This window comes from Coregonus clupeaformis, unplaced genomic scaffold (assembly GCF_020615455.1).
Source record: "Coregonus clupeaformis isolate EN_2021a unplaced genomic scaffold, ASM2061545v1 scaf0144, whole genome shotgun sequence".
Lineage (NCBI taxonomy): Eukaryota > Metazoa > Chordata > Actinopteri > Salmoniformes > Salmonidae > Coregonus > Coregonus clupeaformis.
Window position 1 is genome coordinate 394,568 of NW_025533599.1, and position 22,694 is coordinate 417,261.

General features: G+C 42.6%; 1 protein-coding gene across 1 annotated transcript; it reads left to right on the forward strand.

Moving 5' to 3' along the window:
- The first annotated feature begins 4,902 nt into the window (after window positions 1-4,902).
- Window positions 4,903-21,241, forward strand: LOC121573775 (eukaryotic peptide chain release factor subunit 1-like). Its single transcript, XM_041886024.2, has 11 exons — window positions 4,903-5,042; window positions 5,379-5,495; window positions 10,840-11,015; window positions 11,245-11,384; window positions 11,639-11,777; window positions 11,876-12,066; window positions 12,193-12,322; window positions 14,076-14,258; window positions 19,239-19,303; window positions 19,528-19,675; window positions 20,654-21,241. The coding sequence occupies exons 2-11, from the start codon at window positions 5,410-5,412 to the stop codon at window positions 20,734-20,736; spliced, it is 1,341 nt and encodes a 446-aa protein (XP_041741958.1). The 5' UTR covers window positions 4,903-5,042; window positions 5,379-5,409; the 3' UTR covers window positions 20,737-21,241.
- Window positions 21,242-22,694: the final 1,453 nt, after the last annotated feature.

Here is a 22,694-nt window from a genome sequence, read left to right on the forward strand (position 1 = left end):
TTCAACTGATCAACTCACCCCATCTCTCTTCTCCACCCACTGCTCTGGTACAACTTCAAGTGTTCTCTTTTACAAAATGTACAACATAATAACCCTGTGCAGAAAAACAAAACACCAATTCCACACTGTTCAGTCTCTTGATTTACCAGCCAAGATAGTTTGCAAAACTAATACAGCTTGTGAACTTGGCTGTAGTTAAATGGGGCTTGCTACAGACTGTGCAAGATGGTAAGCACAACACGAGTGCCATGGTCCTCCTCAAGTATAATACCTTGCTTAACAAGACTGCTCTTTGCAATGAGATGCATTTGTGTGCTCCTTGTAGTGGTGCGTAAAGTCCAATACAGTCTTGAGTCACAAGGACTCAGTGTGTAAGATTCCAGATGCTGAAACACCCTTTAGAGGTCAATGTTGTTCTTCATCAGGACCTAAGAACACGATTACTGAACCCTGTAACACAGGCTATGGTTACACGCGGCACTATCCAAATGACGTAGCTAGGCTAAACTATCTATTAGCCAACTGGATAATTAGCTAACTGGCAAGCGTCCTCGCTAGTTAGATAGCCTGACATCATCAAAATGTATTTATCTGGCGAGCTGGGAGTACACTAACTTACTTGGTTTAAATAGAACACGCTGGATAACTTACCTTTCGTAAAAACTTCCAAGAGGTGAACTGTGTACTTCCAAGAGGTGAACTGTGTTCGGTCAGTCGGAGTCGATGGCGTCTTCGCTGTTCAGCTGTGTTGTTTCACTTTTACCAATTAGTACGGTAGGTGTTTCTTTCTTGCTCCAGCCTCAGTATTGTTAGTTGCCACACCCACTTTTATATTTGCAATGACGGATAATGGAGTCAAAAGGAATATTCAGAATGAACCGTCGTCAGGCCACCACTACTGCTGGCTGCTTTATAATGATTTTTTAAAATTATTATTATTGTTATAGGCTACATTAATATAATAAAACAATATTATTTGTAGGTATCGTTCCCTCTTCCATAGGCCTATACTGAGGTCAAAATTACATTATGAATTTCCATACATTTATTACATCGGTAGAATTATGGAAAAATAAATTGCGGAGGGGAAGAGCTGGATCCACTTCCTTTACTCCAAGCACAAGTATGCTGGCCCCAATATCTTGGGATCTAAAGTACTTATTTAGAACGTAACAAATGTTCCTACACACTTAGAAAGACAACGTTACAAGTGTACCACCACTTGACTTACAGACGACGTTCCAAAATGTATTTCTATCATTCCGACTGTAACGTTATATGAAGACAAAAACCATAGCTCTAAATGTAACGTTATGAAATGTTCCTAGGACATCTCCAAAATAACATGATATTCAGAACCTTTCATGGACTACCTAAGAACGTTTTTAATGTTCCCATGATGTCTTTATAGCGAGCGGATATTTATAACCTCTATAATACTTATTAGAAACGTTATGAATGTGCCTATAATGTCCCAAACGGGCTATGACATTCAGTACCTTAGACTTAAGGGGAATGTTACAAATGTCTCAGTTACGTTCCTTGTTAGCTGGGATTATGGTCTGTCGGGGGATTTTATTTAGGGAAAGTGATTTACTAAGTAAACCTTCAATAGTGAACATACCAGCAATATGCTGGCTACTGTTGACAGTGGCTATTTTAGCGTGTAAATCTTGGTGGGGCAAACTAAAAAAAAACTTCAGAACATGGGCCGTTCTTACAGTATTCTCCCTGTACACCAAGTCAGAACAGTAGGATAAATAAAGGGGACATATAAGCAGACAATATTCAATTATGACATTTCTCTAAAACAGGCTATAGGCTACATGTGCACCACCAAGTCAGAACAGTAGGCTAAGTTATGAGGGAAAAGGGACCAAATTATTAGGGTGAGGCACATGACGTACTAACAGTTTACTACACAACATACACTTCCGTTTTACTTTCTTAGCTACAGTATACATATCTCCCTGGCATATTACATCATTTATGCAGCAGCATACAATACATTTTTGGACTCACCTTGTTGTGCTGTGCTCATTTGAACAGGAAGGTGGCGCAGCGGTCCTTGTCATCAAACTTTGTCATCAAAGTCTGGCATTCTCTGGATTTATGGTGCTTTCAAGACAACTGGTAACTCAGAAAAAAACAAGGTTGAATCATGACGTCAGTGATCTTCAGGTTGGAGCTCTAGAAAGAGGCCAGAGTTCTCGACTTGGAATTCCTAGTTGGATGACCGTTCAAAATGTATTATCTATCATTTCTCTTCATATGACAAGGATTTAAAAGGATGTGCCAGTAGATTGTCGACTTGATTCATGATGATGACTGCTTGCTTGCTAGCTAAGATTTTGAAAGTATGATGTTGACATGATCAGTCCAATCAAAGCTGCGGTAGATATAACATCATTTGACGTCAATTTATCTGTGGCCAATGACCTTGAGCCTTCTTGGATGGGCACTTCTAATGTAACTCTATGGCACACCCAAGGGGCTTGATTTTTCAAGCTCTCCCCGTAGAATTTGCTGTGATGTAGTGTCCCCATGAGTAACAGAACACTGAGCCAATCAAGGCGCAATTAGAGAACATTACCAACCCCAACACTCCGTATTTTCCGCTGGCTGCCCCACCACCACAGAAAGCACTGAGCTAACCTTAAACTGTTTTCATACATTTTTATGATATAGCCAATGTTGACTTTGTGGCTGTGCTATCTAGTGGAAACCCGTAGCAAGGTCAAAACCTTGGATCGCAATTGTCTTAAAGTGGTAGCGTCCTATTTTGAAAAATAAAAAAATATTCTAAAAATTACATACTTTAGAAACAAAACTGAATGTAATTAATAAAATTTTTCAAAAAATAGAGTAATGACTTACATTGCTAAATTATATTAAACAGCTAATACATATCATAATAACCAAATATAGCCTATTAATAACTGCATATAGAGAGAATGCATGCCAACCTATAGAGCTTGCCAACCTATAGAGCTCGACAGCTTGTAGTCCTAAAAAACAGAAATGAGTTACCTCTGGTTCGTTCAGCCATCCCTATAGGGAAAATGTATGGGGAAAGAATAGGGTTTTGGCATAAACGCCGAAAAGAATGTCTGAGGTTAACACCTGCTTAAGATATCTTATACCTTTTGTTCTATGAGATAATATCAGTCAGTTAATATGACCTTTATGCATTGTAAAGCCCAGTGGAGGCTGCTGAAGGGAGGACGGCTCCTAATAATGGCTGGAAAGCATCAAATGGAATGGCATCAAACTCACTAGTCATCCCCAAAGCCAACACCTCCTTTGGCCGCCATTCCTTCCAGTTCTCTGCTGCCAATGACTGGAATGAACTGCAAAAATCTCTGAAGCTGGAGACTCTTATCTTCCTCACTAACTTTAAGCATCAGTTGTCAGAGCAGCTTACCGATCACTGCACCTGTACACAGCCCATCTGTAATTAGCCCACCCAACTACCTCATCCCCATATTGTTATTTATTTTGCTCATTTGCACCCCAGTATCGCTATTTGCACATTATCTTCTGCACATCTATATAATATAATATAATATGCCATTTAGCAGACGCTTTTATCCAAAGCGACTTACAGTCGTGCGTGCATACATTTTTGTGTATGGGTGGTCCCGGGGATCGAACCCACTACCTTGGCGTTACAAGCGCCGTGCTCTACCAGCTGAGCTACAGAGGACCACATCTATCACAATCTATCATTCCAGTGTTAATACTAAATTGTAATTATTTTGCACTATGGTCTATTTATTGCCTTACCTCCATAACTTTCTACATTTGCACACACTGTATATAGATTTTCTATTGTGTTATTGACTGTACGTTTTGTTTATCCCATATGTAACTCTGTGTTGTTGTTTTTTTATCGCACTGCTTTGCTTTATCTTGGCCAGGTCGCAGTTGTAAATGAGAACTTATTGTTTTCAATTGGCTTACCTGGTTAAATAAAGGTTAAATAAATCAAATAAAAACACATAGAAACCATTTGTTTGATACCATTCCACAAAATCCGCTCCAGCCATCACCACTAGCCCGTCCTCCCCAATTAAGGTGCCCCCAACCTCCTGTGGTAAAGCCTTTATGTGTTTTATGTGCTTTATTTAATTACATAAATGCTTCAAAATTCACATAGCTGATTAAGATGATCACATAGAACAAAACGTATTACCACAGACCTTATTTTTCGGCTTTTATCCAAAAACCCTACAGAAACTCCATTATTTTCCCCATGGGCCTTGGCCAACAAGCCGTGGCAGAGTTAGTGCCTACAAAAAGACGCCATTACTATTGCGCTCTATAGGCCCTTCATGACCCCAATGCATTAAATTAAAAAACAAAAAAAACATGTCAAGGCCAGTAGAAATTGTGTTCGGGCCAATGAGAAAAAAAGTTAACATTGGACCCTGTCATAGCTTATGAATAGAACCCAGAGTTTTACCTGACCAGGTCAAGAGATCAGGAAAAACTCCCCGAAAAGACGTATGAATTTTGCCACACCACTTTTGAACCTGTGGTGCCGGCTCTGAGTCGGTTGCTTCAGCCTTACCACACAAACGAGCACATTGATTACTCTTCTTAAAATTGGGTTTTAAAACTAACCCTAACCTCAACCACACTGCTAACCTTATGCCTAACCTTAACCCTAACCTTAAATTAAGAACAAAAAGCACATTTTTGTTTTCATAAATCTTTACGATATAGCGTATTTGACTTTGTGGCTGTGGTAACTAATGGAAACCATTGGTATTGTCACTTATTTTTTATTTGCTCCACACCCACACTGTTTAGCCCAATGAAAAATCTCCAAATCAACCGTAACTATGGCGTTTCCAGGAAGTGATCCTCAACCGGAATTATTCCGACCGCCTCCCCAACATGACATGAGGCCCCATCGCACCATGCGTACTAGCAAGAACAAACCGGCTTGAGTGGAGCTCAACAACGTCAGGGCTGACAACAACTAGCTAAATAGCTGTCATTTGAGAGATAAAGTGCAGACCGAACGGCGCTTTGGGGCAAGTACAGTTGCGTGTTTTGGTGTGGTCATTTTTAGGGATTTGGTCCATATGCATCATTATGTTTCTAATCACTTTGACATTATTCAGCAATATTTGAGCAGGTGGACTCTAGGGCCTGAGTAGGATTTAAAAGCCAGAGGATTTTCCAACCGAGACAGGCACACCACCCGGTTGCTTACTAGACCAGTTGGGCCAATATTATCGTCCTTGCTATTGTGGAAATAGTTCGATAATTTTTATGTTGCTATATTTGTCTTGAGCCTTACCACAAGCTGCCCGTGTTAACTCGTTATCGCAGTCCATCTTTTCATGCTGCTACTACTACTGTTCCAGGTCCTGAATAGACACAGCGCCAGCGGAAGAAATGGCGGACGACCCCAACGCAGCGGATAGGAACGTGGAGATATGGAAGATAAAGAAGTTGATCAAAAGTCTGGAAGCTGCTCGGGGGTACGTATGGACATGACAAGTGCATGGGGTTGTCAGTGACTTTCTTCATCACATTGAACCACTAAACAAGGGGCTAGCTATTGCTAGCTTAGTAGCTAACTAGCTACTACCTATCTGGAAGCTAGTACAAGGCCCGTACAAATTAACGTTAGCTAGCAAGTGGCGTTAATAGTTTTAGTATTTATTTCAACGCATAACTAGCTAGTTAGCTAACCAGCTAGATCACTTGGCATTGATCTACGTTTCGTAACGTTAGCTAGCTTGCTATTAGTTGTGTAATGGCTTCTTTACATTCAGCAACCAAGCTTGCAATACGTACTAGTGGTATTGACATTCACAGCTAGCTAGCTGATAATACAATCCGAATCTACATTTTAGTCATTTAGCAGACGCTCTTATCCAGAGCGACTTACAGTTAGTACACGTTGTTTTGATATAACAAGCACATAACTGATGCCCAACCATATCTAGCTAGTTTTTATATTAAATTTATTTGAGTGACAGTGGACAAACGTTTGCTGCTTTAAAGTAAAATGTGATGTACTTTCGTGGCAGGTTTTCACTGACGGTCTTAACCAGTCAGTGTCGCTTAAATAGGCCTTTAATAGCTGGGAATAGACCTGTCACTCAGCCAGAGTTGCTGATGATGTAGTTCATTTTAGAGCAAAGGGTCAAGCAATACCTAAGCCTTACTTCACCTGCTTGACCCTGCATCAAACTTTCAGGTACTTCACTTAGCTACATTCCACACCTGTCCTGTGCATGAGCACTCTTTCGCCCTGGGTGGTTATCTATATAGTCCAGTGGGTCATATTGTTTAATGAGTTAAGTCAGTGCACAAACTACTGTGACCTTCACCCCCTTGACTAGGAACAGCAACAAGTTTGTATTGTCAACATGATGGTCAAAACAAAAAGGTGGAAATATGAAGACGGGCAAGGTCACACTCCCATTAGGCCTGTAGTAATGTCCTCATCTGAACCTGTCATAAGAGCTTGCCTTAGAGCAGTCGGGTTTGATGCTATAGTTGTATGAAAAGGACATGCTTGGGTAAACAGGTCATGGCCTGTGGTTCCTGTATAGTCCAGTGGGTCAAGTTGTTTAATGAGTTTACTCAGTGCACAAACTACTGTGACTTTAACCCCCTTGACTAGGTACAGCAACAAGTTTGTATTGTCAACATGGTGGTCAAAACCAAAAAAACGTGGAAATACTACTTGGGCAAGGTCACACTCCCACTATAAAAAACTGCCATATTTTTTTTATAATCGGGGCCAAGTCTTAATGCCATGTATGGTTTTGTAGGTTTGTGTTAGTGCTTTAATACAATACTAACAAGTAATTGTTCAAATATCTTTCATGCCAAAAAATCTCTGCTTGGTAATGGAGTCACAGCCAGTTAACATCTATTTTGGGGTGGGGGGGTATATGCAAACCTGCATAACATGCGGTTCTTTAGTGATAGTCCATTAATGTAACATATCAGCTAATAAAGTACTTAGTTGATGATATCAACACCAATTCTGGTATAATTTAATGCAATATTTCATCATGAAAATACAGATCATCCAAAGATGTCCGTTAACTGAGTTGGCTAGTAACTGAGTAGCAAAATAGCATATTGCAATAAAGTGATCTCTGGATCCTGATTGGGACTCAAAATGCATCAAACTTATGTAAAGGAAGATATTGTTTCATTTCTGGGCAGCTGTGACTCCATCACCAAGCACTAATACATTTTTTTGCATGAAATATATTTAAACAATTATTTCTTAGTGTTGCATTAAAGCACTGACAAATACCTACAAAAAGACTACATGACCAAATGTATGTAGACACCTGCTCATCGAACATCTCATTCCAAAATCATAGGAATTAATATGGAGTTGGTCCGCCCTTTGCTGCTATAACAGCCTCCACTCTTCTGGGAAGGCTTTCCACTCGATGTTGGAACATTGCTGCGGGGACTTGCTTCCATTCAGCCACAAGCATTAGTGAGGTCGGACACTGATGTTGGGCGCTTAGGCCTGGTGAAGGTCACAGTAGTTTGTAAACTCATTAAACAACTTGACCCACTGGACTATACAGGAACCACAGACCATGACTTCTCCAGTCAACTGTAAGTGCTGTTATTGTCAAGTGGAAATGTCTAGGAGCAACAACAGCTCAGCCGCAAAGTGGTAGGCCACACAAGCTCACAGAACGGGACCGCCGAGTGCTGAAGCTCGTAAAAACCGTCTGTCCTCTGTTGCAACACTCACTACCGAGTTCCAAACTGCCTCTGGAAGCAACGTCAGCACAAGAACTGTTCTTCGGTAGCTTCATGAAATGGGTTTCCACGGCCGAGCAGCCGCACACAAGCCTAAGATCACCATGTGCAATGCCAATCATTGGCTGGAGTGGTGTAAAGCTCGCTGCCATTGGACTCGGGAGCAGTATAAACATGTTCTCTGGAGAGATGAATCATGCTTCACCATCTGGGATCTGATGGACAAATCTGGGTTTGGCGAATGCCAGGAGAACATTACCTGCCCGACTGCACAGTGCCAACTGTTAAGTGTGGTGGAGGAGGAATAATGGTCTGGGGCTGTTTTTCATGTTTCGGGCTAGGCCCCTTAGTTCCAGTGAAGGGAAATCTTAACGCTACAGCATACAATGACATTCTAGACTATTCTGTGCTCCCAACTTTGTGGCAACAGTTTGGGGAAGGCCCTTTCCTGTTTCAGCATGATAATGCCCCTGTGCACAAAGCGAGGTCCATACAGAAATGGTTTGTCGAGATCGATGTGGAAGAACGTGATTGGCCTGCACAGAACCCTGACCTCAACCCCATTGAACACTTTTAGGATGAATTGGAACGCCGACTGCGAGCCAGGCCTAATAGCCCAACATCACTAATGTTGTTGTGGCTGAATGGAAGCAAGTCCCCGCAGCAATGTTCCAACATCGAGTGAAAAGCCTTCCCAGAAGAGTGGAGGCTGCGTATAGCAGCAAAGGGGGACCAACTCCATATTCATGCCCATGGTTTTGGAATGAGATGTTTGAGAAGCAGATGTCCACATACTTTTGGTTGTGTGTGTGTGTATACATACATGTATACATACAGTACCAGTCAAGTTTGGACACACCTACTCATTCAAGGGTTTTTCTTTATTTTGACTATTTTCTACATTGTAGAATAATAGTGAAGACATCAAAACTATGAAATAACACATTTTAGTCATTTAGCAGACACTCTTATCCAGAGCGACTTACAGTTAGTGAGTGCATACATTTTCATACTGGCCCCCTGTGGGAAACGAACCCAGAACCCTGGCGTTGCAAGCGCCATGCTCTACCAACTGAGCTACAGGGGAGCACATATGGAATCATGTAGTAACCAAAAAAGTGTTAAACAAATCAAAATATATTTGAGATTCTTCAAATAGCCACCCTTTGCCTTGATGACAGCGTTGCACACTCTTGGCATTCTCTCAACCAGTTTCAGCTGGAATTATTTTCCAACAGTCTTGAAGGAGTTCCCACATTTGCTTAGCACTTGTTGGATGCTTTTCCTTCGATCTGTCATCCGACTAATCCCAAACCAGCTCAATTGGGTTGAGGTCGGGGGATTGTGCAGGCCAGGTCACCTGATGCAGCACTCCATCACTCTCCTTGGTAAAATAGCCCTTACACAGCCTGGAGGTGTGTTTGGTCATTGTCCTGTTGAAAAACAAATGATAGTCCCACTAAGCCCAAACCAGATGGGATGGTGTATCGCTGCAGAATGCTGTGGGAGCCATGCTGGGTAAGTGTGCCTTGAATTCTAAATAAATCACAGACAGTGTCACCAGCAAAGCACCCCCACACCATAACACCTCCTCCATGCTTTACGGTGGGCACTACACATGCAGAGATAATCCATTCACCCACACCGCGTCTCACAAAGACACGGCGGTTGGAACCCAAAATCTCCAATTTGGACTCCAGACCAAAGGACACATTTCCACTGGTCTAATGTCCATTGCTCGTGTTTCTTGGCCCAAGCAGGTCTCTTCTTCTTATTGGTGTCCATTAGTAGTGGTTTCTTTGCAGCAATTCGACCATGAAGTCCAGATTTACACAGTCCCCTCTGAACAGTTGATGTTGAGATGTGTCTGTGACTTGAACTCTGAAGCATTTATTTGGGCTGCAATTTCTGAGGCTGGTAACTCTAATGAATTTATCCTCTGCAGCAGAGGTGACTCTGGGTCTTCCATTTCTGTGGTGGTCCTCATGAGAGCCAGTTTGATCATAGCGCTTGGTTTTTGCGACTGCACTTGAAGAAACTTTCAAAGTTCTTGAAATGTTCTGTATTGACTGACCTTCATGTCTTAAAGTAATGATGGACTGTCATTTCTCTTTGCTTATTTGAGCATTTCTTGCCATAATATGGACTTGGGTCTTTTACCAAATAGGGCTATCTTCTGTAAACCCCCCCACCTTGTCACAACACAACTGATTGACTCAAACGCATTAAGAAGGCACAACTGTTAATTGAAATACATTCCAGGTGACTGGAATCTCATGAAACTGGTTGAGAGAATGCCAAGAGTGTGCAAAGCTGTCAAGGCAAAGGGTGGCTATTTGAAGAATCTCAAATAAAAAATATAATTTGATTTGTTTAACACTTTTTTTTGGTTACTACATGATTCCATATGTGTTATTTCATAGTTGTGATGTCTTCACTATTATTCCACAATATAAAAATAAAGAAAAACTCTTGAATGAGTAGGTTTGTCTAAACTTTTGACTCGTAGTGTGTGTGTATGTATGCATACATACATCTATCTGGGGGGAGATCGCTGCTGGGCTTAGCTATGTTCCCTGCAAGCTTGATCTGATTGATGTTAATTATCTTGTGTTGAGTGCACTTTCTGTAGACCTACCTGATTTTTAAAAGCGTTTGCAGAAACCAGAATATTAATACTGCTCACATTCTTATGTTGAGAGCATTTGTAACTCCATAAAAATGTTTGTTAATGTAGATGCTAGCCATGGCGTGACCTTCACCTACTGTAGTAATGTCCTCATCTGACAACCTGTCATAATAACTTGCCTTAGAGCAGTCGGGATTGATGCTATACCTGTATGAGAAGGACATGCTTGGGTAAACAGGACACATCTACATGAAGGGCAGGTTAAGCAAGCCATAACCTGTGGTTCCTGTTTTTACAAAGTTGTCTCAATGTGTGGTGTTTCAATAAATCGCTTGCAGACATCATTTCGCCTGAGTTACTGAGCAACTTAGTTTACAACTCAAAGGAAGTGCTAGAATATGCCTTGTGCTTTTAAAGTGGGTTTAATGCAATTGATCTCCTCTCAGGAATGGCACAAGTATGATCTCCTTGATCATCCCACCTAAGGACCAGATCTCCAGAGTGGCCAAGATGTTGGCTGATGAGTTTGGCACTGCATCCAACATTAAAAGCAGAGTCAACAGGCTCTCTGTGCTCGGAGCCATCACCTCTGTACAGCAGAGACTCAAACTCTACCATAAAGGTGTGTGTGTGAAGTCATTAGTTACACCCTATCTCTCCTGTATTAAGTAATTTGGGGTGGTCCTGGCTGGGTTATTTTACATTTTAGTCATTTAGCAGACGCTCTTATCCAGAGCGACTTACAGTTAGTGAGGGCATACATTATTTTTTTCATACTGTTAATGGTTATGGCCATTTCTCATTTCATTCTAGTGATCTCTGAGAGCTAACTTCTTTTTTTTACCCTGCAGTGCCTCCCAACGGCTTGGTTGTGTACTGTGGCACCATTGTGACTGACGAGGGCAAAGAGAAAAAAGTCAATATTGACTTTGAGCCTTTTAAACCCATCAACACTTCTCTGTATCTCTGTGACAACAAGTTCCACACAGAGGTAAGGTTGTTCAATACCCCTCTGTCCATTATTTTCCCACCTCACTAGATCTTTCCCCATGGGCTTATTTGACTGGGAAATCCTGAGTTTTGGATTGCATTGCCCTATTGGAACAAAACACTTCTGATGGTATCAAGATTCTGTGTTGCTTGTTTTTGTGTTACTTGCCTTTGTGTGTGTAGCGTGAAGTTAGGCATAGTCAAAATATTGACCACATTTCTAATTAGATAGCATTTTTTTTGTCTCTCTCCCAGGCTCTTACAGCATTGCTCTCAGATGACAGCAAGTTTGGTTTCATTGTGATTGATGGAAGTGGTGCCCTCTTCGGAACTTTACAGGGCAACACCAGGGAGGTGCTGCACAAGTTCACTGTGGACCTACCCAAGAAGCACGGTTAAAAACCCTACATTCTCATACAATATACACTCATGAACAGAATTACAGCCAGCCTGTCCACACACAACCATGTATAACAAACGGTTCTCTTTCAGGCAGAGGAGGACAGTCTGCCTTGCGTTTTGCTCGTTTGAGGATGGAGAAGAGACACAACTACGTGCGAAAGGTGGCAGAGACGGCGGCCACGCTTTTCTTGTGCAACGACAAGGTCAACGTAGCAGGCATGGTCTTAGCTGGTTCAGCTGACTTCAAGACGGAGCTCAGCCAGTCAGACATGTTTGACCCGGTCAGTATCTCCAGACCCACCATTCCAGGTCTTTCTGGTGCCATTGTCAGCATTGCCATTGTAGCGTTATATGGCTTATATGTGATCTGTTTGTTGACTGATTATGTCTGACTCGTGTCCATGCAGAGGCTACAAGCAAAGATCCTGAAGCTGGTTGACATATCATATGGTGGGGAGAATGGGTTCAACCAAGCCATTGAACTGTCCGCAGAAGTGCTTACCAATGTGAAATTCATCCAGGAGAAGAAACTAATAGGTACTTGCATACAGTACAGCTGATCTGTTGTTCATTTGTGTGAATGTCTACTCCGATACAGTGAGGGGAAAAAAGTATTTGATCCCGTGCTGATTTTGTACGTTTTCCCACTGACAAAGAAATGATCAGTCTATAATTTTAATGGTAGGTTTATTTAAACAGTGAGAGACAGAATAACAACAACAAATCCAGTAAACGCATGTCAAAAATGTTATTAATTGATTTGCATTTTAATGAGGGAAATAAGTATTTGACCCCCTCTCAATCAGAAAGATTTCTGGCTCCCAGGTGTCTTTTATACAGGTAATGAGCTGAGATTAGGAGCAGACTCTTAAAGGGAGTGCTCCTAATCTCAGCTTGTTATCTGTATAAAAGACACCTGTCCACAGAAGCGATCAATCAATCAGATTCCAAACTCTCCACCATGGCCAAGACCAAAGAGCTTTCCAAGGATGTCAGGGACAAGATTGTAGACCTACACAAGGCTGGAATGGGCTACAAGACCATCGCCAAGCAGCTTGGTGAGAAGGTGACAACAGTTGGTGCAATTATTCGCAAATGGAAGAAACACAAATGAACTGTCAATCTCCCTTGGCCTGGGGCTCCATGCAAGATCTCACCTCGTGGAGTTGCAATGATCATGAGAACGGTGAGGAATCAGCCCAGAACTACACGGGAGGATCTTGTCAATGATCTCAAGGCAGCTGGGACCATAGTCACCAAGAAAACAATTGGTAACACACTACGCCGTGAAGGACTGAAATCCTGCAGCGCCCGCAAGGTCCCCCTGCTCAAGAAAGCACATATACATACATGCCTGTCTGAAGTTTGCCAATGAACATCTGAATGATTCAGAGGAGAACTGGGTGAAAGTGTTGTGGTCAGATGAGAAGAAAATCAAGCTCTTTGGCATCAACTCAACTCGGCGTGTTTGGAGGAGGAGGAATGCTGCCTATGACCCCAAGAACACCATCCCCACCGTCAAACATGGAGGTGGAAACATTATGCTTTGGGGGTGTTTTTCTGCTAAGGGGACAGGACAACTTCACCGCATCAAAGGGACGATGGACGGGGCCATGTACCGTCAAATCTTGGGTGAGAACCTCCTTCCCTCAGCCAGGGCATTGAAAATGGGTCGTGGATGGGTATTCCAGCATGACAATGACCCAAAACACACGGCCAAGGCAACAAAGAAGTGGCTCAAGAAGAAGCACATTAAGGTCCTGGAGGGGCCTAGCCAGTCTTCAGACCTTAATCCCATAGAAAATCTGTGGAGGGAGCTAAAGGTTCGAGTTGCCAAACGTCAGCCTCGAAACCTTAATGACTTGGAGAAGATCTGCAAAGAGGAGTGGGACAAAATCCCTCCTGAGATGTGTGCAAACCTGGTGGCCAACTACAAGAAACGTTTGACCTCTGTGATTGCCAACAAGGGTTTTGCCACCAAGTACTGAGTCATGTTTTGTAGAGGGGTCAAATACTTATTTCCCTCATTTAAATGCAAATCAATTTATAACATTTTTGACATGCGTTTTTCTGGATTTTTTTTTGTTATTCTGTCTCTCACTGTTCAAATAAACCCACCATTAAAATTATAGACTGATCATTTCTTTGTCAGTGGGCAAACGTACAAAATCTGCAGGGGATCAAATACTTTTTTCCCTCACTGTATCTGTCGAGTGCTTGAGTGTCATTCTGGGATAGACATTATCCATCCTGTTGTCATATTGGTAACATAGAGGACCTTTTCTCCCAGGACGATACTTTGATGAGATCAGCCAGGATACGGGGAAGTACTGCTTTGGGGTGGAAGACACACTGAAAGCCATGGAAATGGGTGCTGTTGAGATCTTGATTGTCTATGAGAACCTGGATACCATGAGATACATCCTACGATGCCACGGAGCAGAGGGACTTGCTATGGCGGAGAAGGGTACAGGTATGTAAATGTGTGCGGCACACACTATACAAAATGCATCCAGTTGAGGGATGATATGATGGCACTGGAGAAGATGGCTGCCTTTTTACTGCCCTCTAACCAATTGTACTATTATGTGTGTTTTTTCCCGTTATTTGTAATTTATTCTGTACATAATGTTTCTGCCATCGTCTCTTATAACCAAAAAGCGCTTCTGGATATCAGGACAGTGATTACTCACCTCGTATTTGAAGAATATTTTTTTTTCAACGAGGCGGCCGCGAAGGATATCCTACAGACACCCGACAAGGCCCAAATCCCTGTCATTCGCAGGAGAAAGAGACTGATATAACGTGGACGTAGGTCGGGGTGCCTCGTAAGGATCTGACGGCGAGCGAGTAAACTGCCTTTTCCATCAATCCTATTAGCCAATCTTCAGTCATTGTAAAATAAATTAGATGACCTACGATTGCGCTTATCCTACCAACGGGACATTAAAAACTGTAATATCTTATGTTTCACCGAGTCGTGGCTTAACGACTACATGGACAACATACAGCTAGCGGGCTATACGCTACATCGGCAGGATAGAACGGCTGACTCTGGTAAGACAAGGGGTGGCAGTCTGTGTATATTTGTAAACAACAGCTGGTGCACAAAATCAAATACTAAGGAAGTCTCGAGGTTTTGCTCGCCTGAGGTAGAGTACCTTATGATAAGCTGTCGACCACACTATTTATCAAGAGTTTTCATCTATATTTTTCATAGCTGTCTATTTACCACCACAAACCAATGCTGGCATTAAGATTGCACTTAATGAGCTGTATAAGGCCATAACTAAACAGGAAAACGCTCATCCAGAGGCAGTGCTCCTAGTGGCCGGGGACTTTAATGCAGGGAAACTTAAATCCGTTCTACCTAATTTCTACCAGCATGTTAAATGTGCAACCAGAGGGGAAAAAAAAAACTCTAGACCAGCTTTACTCCACACACAAAGATGCATACAAAGCTCTCCCTCGCCCTCCATTTGGCAAATAACTCTATCCTCCTGATTCCTGCTTATAAGCAAAAACCAAAGTAGGAAGCACCAGTGACTCGGTTAATAAGGAAGTGGTCAAATGACGCTGATGCTAAGCTACAGGACTGTTTTGCTAGCACAGACTGGAACATGTTCCGGGATTCTTCAGATAGCATTGAGGAGTACACCATCAGTCATTGGCTTCATCTATAAGTGCATCGATGACGTCGTCCCCACAGTGACCGAACGTACATACCCCAACCAGAAGCCATGGATTACAGGCAACATCCGCACTGAGCTAATGGGTAGAGCTGCCACTTTCAAGGAGTGGGACTCTAACCCGGATGCTTATAAGAAATCCCGCTATGCCCCCCGACGAACCATCAAACAGGCAAAGATTCAATACAGGACTAAGATTGAATCGTACTACACCGGCTCTGACGCTCGTCGGATGTGGCAGGGCTTGAAAACTATTACAGACTACAAAGGGAAGCACAGCCGCAAGCTGCCCAGTGAGACAAGCCTACCAGACGAGCTAACCCACTTCTATGCTCGCTTCGAGGCAAGCAACACTGAAGTATGCAAGAGAGCACCAGCTGTTCCGGATGACTATGTGATCATGCTCTCCGTAGCTGATGTGAATAAGACTTTTAAGCAGGTCAACATTCACAAGGCCGCAGGGCCAGAAGGATTACCATGACGTGTACTCCGAGCATGTGCTGATCAACTGGCAAGTGTCTTCACGGACATTTTCAACATGTCTGTAATACCAACATGTTTCAAGCAGACCACCATAGTCCCCGTGCCCAAGGACACTAAGATAACCTGCCTAAATGACAACCGACCCGTAGCACTGACGTCTGTAGCCATGAAGTGCTTTGAAAGGCTGGTCATGGCTCACATCAACACCATTATCCCAGAAACCCTAGACCCACCATAATTTGCATACCGCCCCAACAGATCCACAGATGATGCAATCTTTATTGCACTCCACACTGCCCTTTCCCACCTGGACAAGAGGAACACCTACGTGAGAATGCTATTCATTGACTACAGCTCAGCGTTCAACACCATAGTGCCCTCAAAGCTCATCACTAAGCTAAGGATCCTGGGACTAAACACCTCCCTCTGCAACTGGATCCTGGACTTCCTGACGGGCCGCCCACAGGTGGTAAGGGTAGGTAACAACACATCTGCCACGCTGATACTCAACACGGGGGCCCCTCAGGGGTGCGTGCTCAGTCCCCTCCTGTACTCCCTGTTCACCCATGACTGCATGGCCAGGCACGACTCCAACACCATCATTAAGTTTGCCGACGACAGAACAGTGGTAGGCCTGATCACCGACAACGATGAGACAGCCTATAGGGAGGAGGTCAGAGACCTGGCCGTGTGGTGCCAGGATAACAACCTCTCCCTCAACGTGACCAAGACAAAGGAGATGAATGTGGACTACAGGGGAAAAAAGAGGACTGAACACGCCCCCATTCTCATCGAAGGGGCTGAAGTGGAACAGGTTGAGAGCTTCAAGTTCCTTGGTGTCCACATCACCAACGAACTATCATGGTCCAAACATACCAAGACCGTCGTGAAGAGGGCACGACAAAGCCTGTTCCCCCTCAGGAGACTGAAAAGATTTGGCATGGGTCCTCAGATCCTCAAAGTTCTACAGCTGCACCATCGAGCGCATCCTGACTGGTTGCATCACCGCCTGGTATGGCAACTGCTCGGCCTCCGACCGCAAGGCACTACAGAGGGTAGTGCGTACGGCCCAGTACATCACTGGGGCCAAGCTTCCTGCCATCCAGGACCTCTATACCAGGCGGTGTCAGAGGAAGGCCCTCAAAATTGTCAGACTCCAGCCACCCTAGTCATAGACTGTTCTCCGCACGGCAAGCGGTACCGGAGTGCCAAGTCTAGGTCCAAAAGTATTCTCAACAGCTTCTACCCCCAAGCCATAAGACTCCTGAACAGCTAATCATGGCTACCCGGACTATTTGCACCCCCACCCCATCTTTTTACGCTGCTGCTACTCTGTTAATTATTTATGCATAGTCACTAACTCCACCCACATGTACATACAGTGGGGGAAAAAAGTATTTAGTCAGCCACCAATTGTGCAAGTTCTCCCACTTAAAAAGATGAGAGAGGCCTGTAATTTTCATCATAGGTACACGTCAACTATGACAGACAAAATGAGGAAAAAAAATCCAGAAAATCACATTGGTGGATTTTTTATGAATTTATTTGCAAATTATGGTGGAAAATAAGTATTTGGTCAATAACAAAAGTTTCTCAACTTTGTTATATACCCTTTGTTGGCAATGAAACGGGTCAAAAGTTTTCTGTAAGTCTTCACAAGGTTTTCACACACTGTCGCTGGTATTTTGGCCCATTCCTCTAGAGCAGTGATTTTTTTGGGGCTGTCGCTGGGCAACACGGACTTTCAACTCCCTCCAAAGATGTTCTATGGGGTTGAGATCTGAAGTCTGGCTAGGCCACTCCAGGACCTTGAAATGCTTCTTACGAAGCCACTCCTTCGTTGCCCGGGCGGTGTGTTTGGGATCATTGTCATGCTGAAAGACCCAGCCACGTTTCATCTTCAATGCCCTTGCTGATGGAAGGAGGTTTTCACTCAAAATCTCACGATACATGGCCCCATTCATTCTTTCTTTTTACACGGATCAGTCGTCCTGGTCCCTTTGCAGAAAAAACAGCCCCAAAGCATGATGTTTCCACCCCCATGCTTCACAGTAGGTATGGTGTTCTTTGGATGCAACTCAGCATTCTTTTTCCTCCAAACACGACGAGTTGAGTTTTTACCAAAAAGTTCTATTTTGGTTTCATCTGACCATATGACGTTCTCCCAATCCTCTTCTGGATCATCCAAATGCACTCTAGCAAACTTCAGACGGGCCTGGACATGTACTGGCTTAAGCAGGGGGACACGTCTTGCACTGCAGGATTTGAGTCCCTGGCAGCATAGTGTGTTACTGATGGTAGGCTTTGTTACTTTGGTCCCAGCTCTCTGCAGGTCATTCACTAGGTCCCCCCGTGTGGTTCTGGGATTTTTGCTCACCGTTCTTGTGATCATTTTGACCCCACGGGGTGAGATCTTGCGTGGAGCCCCAGATCGAGGGAGATTATCAGTGGTCTTGTATGTCTTCCATTTCCTAATAATTGCTCCCACAGTTGATTTCTTCAAACCAAGCTGCTTACCTATTGCAGATTCAGTCTTCCCAGCCTGGTGCAGGTCTACAATTTTGTTTCTGGTGTCCTTTGACAGCTCTTTGGTCTTGGCCATAGTGGAGTTTGGAGTGTGACTGTTTGAGGTTGTGGACAGGTGTCTTTTATACTGATAACAAGTTCAAACAGGTGCCATTAATACAGGTAACGAGTGGAGGACAGAGGAACCTCTTAAAGAAGAAGTTAAAGGTCTGTGAGAGCCAGAAATCTTGCTTGTGTTTGTAGGTGACCAAATACTTATTTTCCACCATAATTTGCAAATAAATTCATTAAAAATCCTACAATGTGATTTTCTGGATTTTTTTCTTCTCAATTTGTCTGTCATAGTTGACGTGTACCTATGATGAAAATTACAGGCCCCTCTTGTCTTTTTAAGTGGGAGAACTTGCACAATTGGTGGCTGACTAAATACTTTTTTCCCCACTGTATTACCTCAACTAGCCGGTGCCCCCGCACATTGACTCTGCACCGGGACCCCCCTGTATATAGCCTCCCTACTGTTGTTTTTCTTTTTTTTCTGCTATCTTTTTTTTCCAACACTTTTTTTGTTTTATTTTACTTTTTTTATTAAGAAATAAATGCATTGTTGATTAAGGGCCGTAAGTAAACATTTCACGGTAATGTCTACACCTGTTGTATTTGGCACATGTGGCAAATAAAATTTGATTTGATTTGTCTTAACACATCTTTATTTCTTGCCCCTCTGTTCTGTTCAACCTCTTCTTCTACTGATCCAGATGAGAAGACTTTGTATTTGACGCCAGAGCAGGAGAAAGACAAGTCTCACTTCACAGACAAAGAGGTCAGTGAGAAGTTATTCTCTTTCCATAACCAACACAAGTGTATGAAGGAATTTCTGTTGTGGTCCCAGATCTTATAAAATGTGATGTAAGCTAAATTTAAGCTAAATTATATCTACTTCCTGTGTTCGCATCCTCCACTTTTTTACGTGGGGAATTCTCATCACAAACGGATCTCTTCCAATTTTCCCTGATCAACTTTTTGGGTGTGGGTGTATTTCTACAGACTGGCCAGGACCATGAGCTGATCGAGAGCCTGCCATTACTTGAATGGTTCGCCAACAGCTATAAGAAGTTTGGAGCCTGTCTGGAGATTGTCACTGACAAGAGCCAAGAAGGATCACAGTTTGTCAAAGGCTTTGGTGGAATTGGTGGTAAGGGTTTAATTATACATTCATAACAAAATTATTTTACTATTTTGGGGGCGTTTTATTCTGGTTTCATGTGAATAAATAAAAAATGTCAGTGTAGATTGGCAGTGTAATGCACCTCTGCAGAGTAACTATACTGAACAAAAATATTAATTCAACATGCAATAATTTCAAAGATTTTACTGAGTTAATTCATATAAGGAAATCAGTCAATTGAAATAAATGTATTAGGCCTTAATCTATGGATTTCACATGGCTGGGAATACAGATATGAATCTGTTGGTCACAGATACCTTTAAAAAAATGGGCCTCACAATAGGCCTCAGGATCTCGTCACAGTATCTCTGTGCATTCAAATGAACATTGGTAAAATGCAGTTTGTTGTCCGTAGCTTATGCCTGCCCATACCATAACCCCACCATGGGGCACTCTGTTTACAACATTGACATCAGCAAACCACTCGCCCACATGATACCATACACATGGTCTGCGGTTGTCAGGCCGGTTGGACGTACTGCAAAATTCTCAAAAACAACGGAGGTGGCTTATAGTAGAGAAATGAACATTCAATTATCTGGCAACCGCTCTGGTGGACATTCCTGCAGTCCACATGCCAATTGTACGCTCCCTCAAAACTTGAGACATCTGTGGCATTTTGTTGTGGGACAAAACTGCACATTTTAGTGGCCTTTTATTGTCCCCAGCACAAGGTGCACCTGTGTAATGATCATGCTGTTTAATCAGCTTATTGATATGCCACATCTGTCAGGTGGATGGATTATCTTGGCAAAGGAGAAATGCTCACTAACAAGGATGTAAACAAATTTGTGCACAACATTTGAGAGAAATAAGCTTTTTGTGCATATGGATTTCTGGGATCTTTTATTTTAGCTCATCAAACAAGGGACCAACACTTTACATGTAATGTTTATATTTTTGTTTAGTGTAAAACTGATTATTCCTTTTATTTACTCTCCACAGGGATCTTGCGGTACAGGGTGGATTTCCAGGCCATAGAGTACCAAGGAGAAGACAATGAGTTATTTGATTTGGATGATTACTAGGTGGTCGAGACTGACGCGAGGAAACAATAAATTAATCAATTAGAAGGCTTTCCCTGATTTGACCGACGAGACTGGTGGAGGGAAAGAAAGTCGTCAGGAGGGAGACCCAGACCTTCAAACAAAAGAGATGGACGTGATACTGTAAATCAATGTATCCCTGACTTGAAGCAGCGACTCCATCTCCTGGTCGGATGGAGCTTGTCTTGGTTTGTTCCTCTCCACTTAATGACTGATTCAAAGTGACTGACAGCAAGGCCACGCTCCTCCTGCCTGCTCGGCCCGCTCTAGGCCACACTGATAGAAACCTGTTTTTCTCATCACGCCCTACTTTCTTCTTCCCAACTAAATTTCCCCATCTTTCTTTTTGTCTTTTTTTTACTGGTATCTGCTGCTGTTGTGTTTTATGAGATTCTGATTATTTTGTTTTCCTTTTTAAAATCAAATGTATGTAGTGGGCAGGGAAATAATAATTAAATTGGAACTGCTTGACTATTCCATACCCTGTCCCAGCCTCCTGTCTCATCCTATCTTTATTTCAGTACCTGCTTTGTTTTGTCCCAGCTTCCCCTCTGGTAATGTATCCACTGTTACAGGTGCTGTACTCTGAGCCTATACTGTTCTCTTGAACCTGTTTTCATTTCAAGGACCTGTGTCCTTTATTACTCATACAGACTGCCCAGAGCTGAGATTTAGGATTGTACAGCTACATTGTCTGTTTTTATATTGCCTTGAATACCACACACCGTCACCACTCTGTCTCCTTCAGCATAATGAACCATGCCCTCAGTGCTGTGCACCACGCATACTTTCATATTCCCCAGAGACATCTGTGTCCAATGTTAACTGTGATTGATTGTCTGAATTGCACAGTGACAGAAACTGACCAATCTGAGAGCCAGTATGGTTGTTGCCTGGCAGTTTTGTGTGGCTTGACTTCCAGGCATATTACTGGTATGAGTACTCCCCTGTAGTTCTATCGACATCAATAGAAACCTGTCAGTTTTATTATTTTGAGTATGATTGATTGTACTGGATGTGAACAACTGTACTGGCTCGGATTGCCTGAGTGATTTTGGTTGATTGGCTATCCTAATTTGAATGTGGATACTGACACTTTACAAAAGTTGAGTGCAGCCCCTTCTAAGAAAATCTGAACACTGTCTCTAGTCTTTCCCCTACTATTATATAGGGTTGGAAGTCTCCTGCCTAGCTCTGTTTCTCCCTACCTGAAAGAATTAAGTCAGAACATTTTGGTCAGATGTTGATTTGGGGGTCTTTGCGGCCTGCATGGTCTAAAAAAAATATTTTGTCAGCCTGAATGTGAGCTATTAAAAAAACACAACTTAAAGGATTTAACTATTGTCTGAATCTGCCACATAAGAATGGTGTTGTGTGATGGGTGGTTCTCCTTAGTCCCTTTTGGGGCACAGTGAGCAGTTTTATCAAGTAATGAATGTGATGAGTCTACTTTGCAACATCAAACACACATGACATTTTCTGGATTTTATCTATTCATGTCACCTTTTTGTATGAGACACGTATTAAATGTCCTCATTGTTTGCAAATCCGGTGTCAAGACTTTTGGTTGTCCCAATGGATGTCCTATATTTTAGAAAATCAAGATTGTGGGAGATATTCCTGCATATGACTTTCATGTGTTGACTTCAGGGGTGTTCTGTTTGATTCAGGGCTTATTCATTACACACTAAGTAAATATTTCAATAGGAATTGTTCAGTGTATTGGTACATCCACTGATCTGTGAAAAGTACAATATTCTCTTCACTGATAAAAGGGACATTTGTTAGTTATTATATTAATCATAATGTCCTGCCCTTGCCAACATAACAATAAGTGGCAAGTGGGATGCATTATTATACTACCATAGCTATAAAGAGTTAAGCCAATTTTTGTATTTAATGATCAATGTCTACTTATCGGCACGGCATAGATTCGCTAA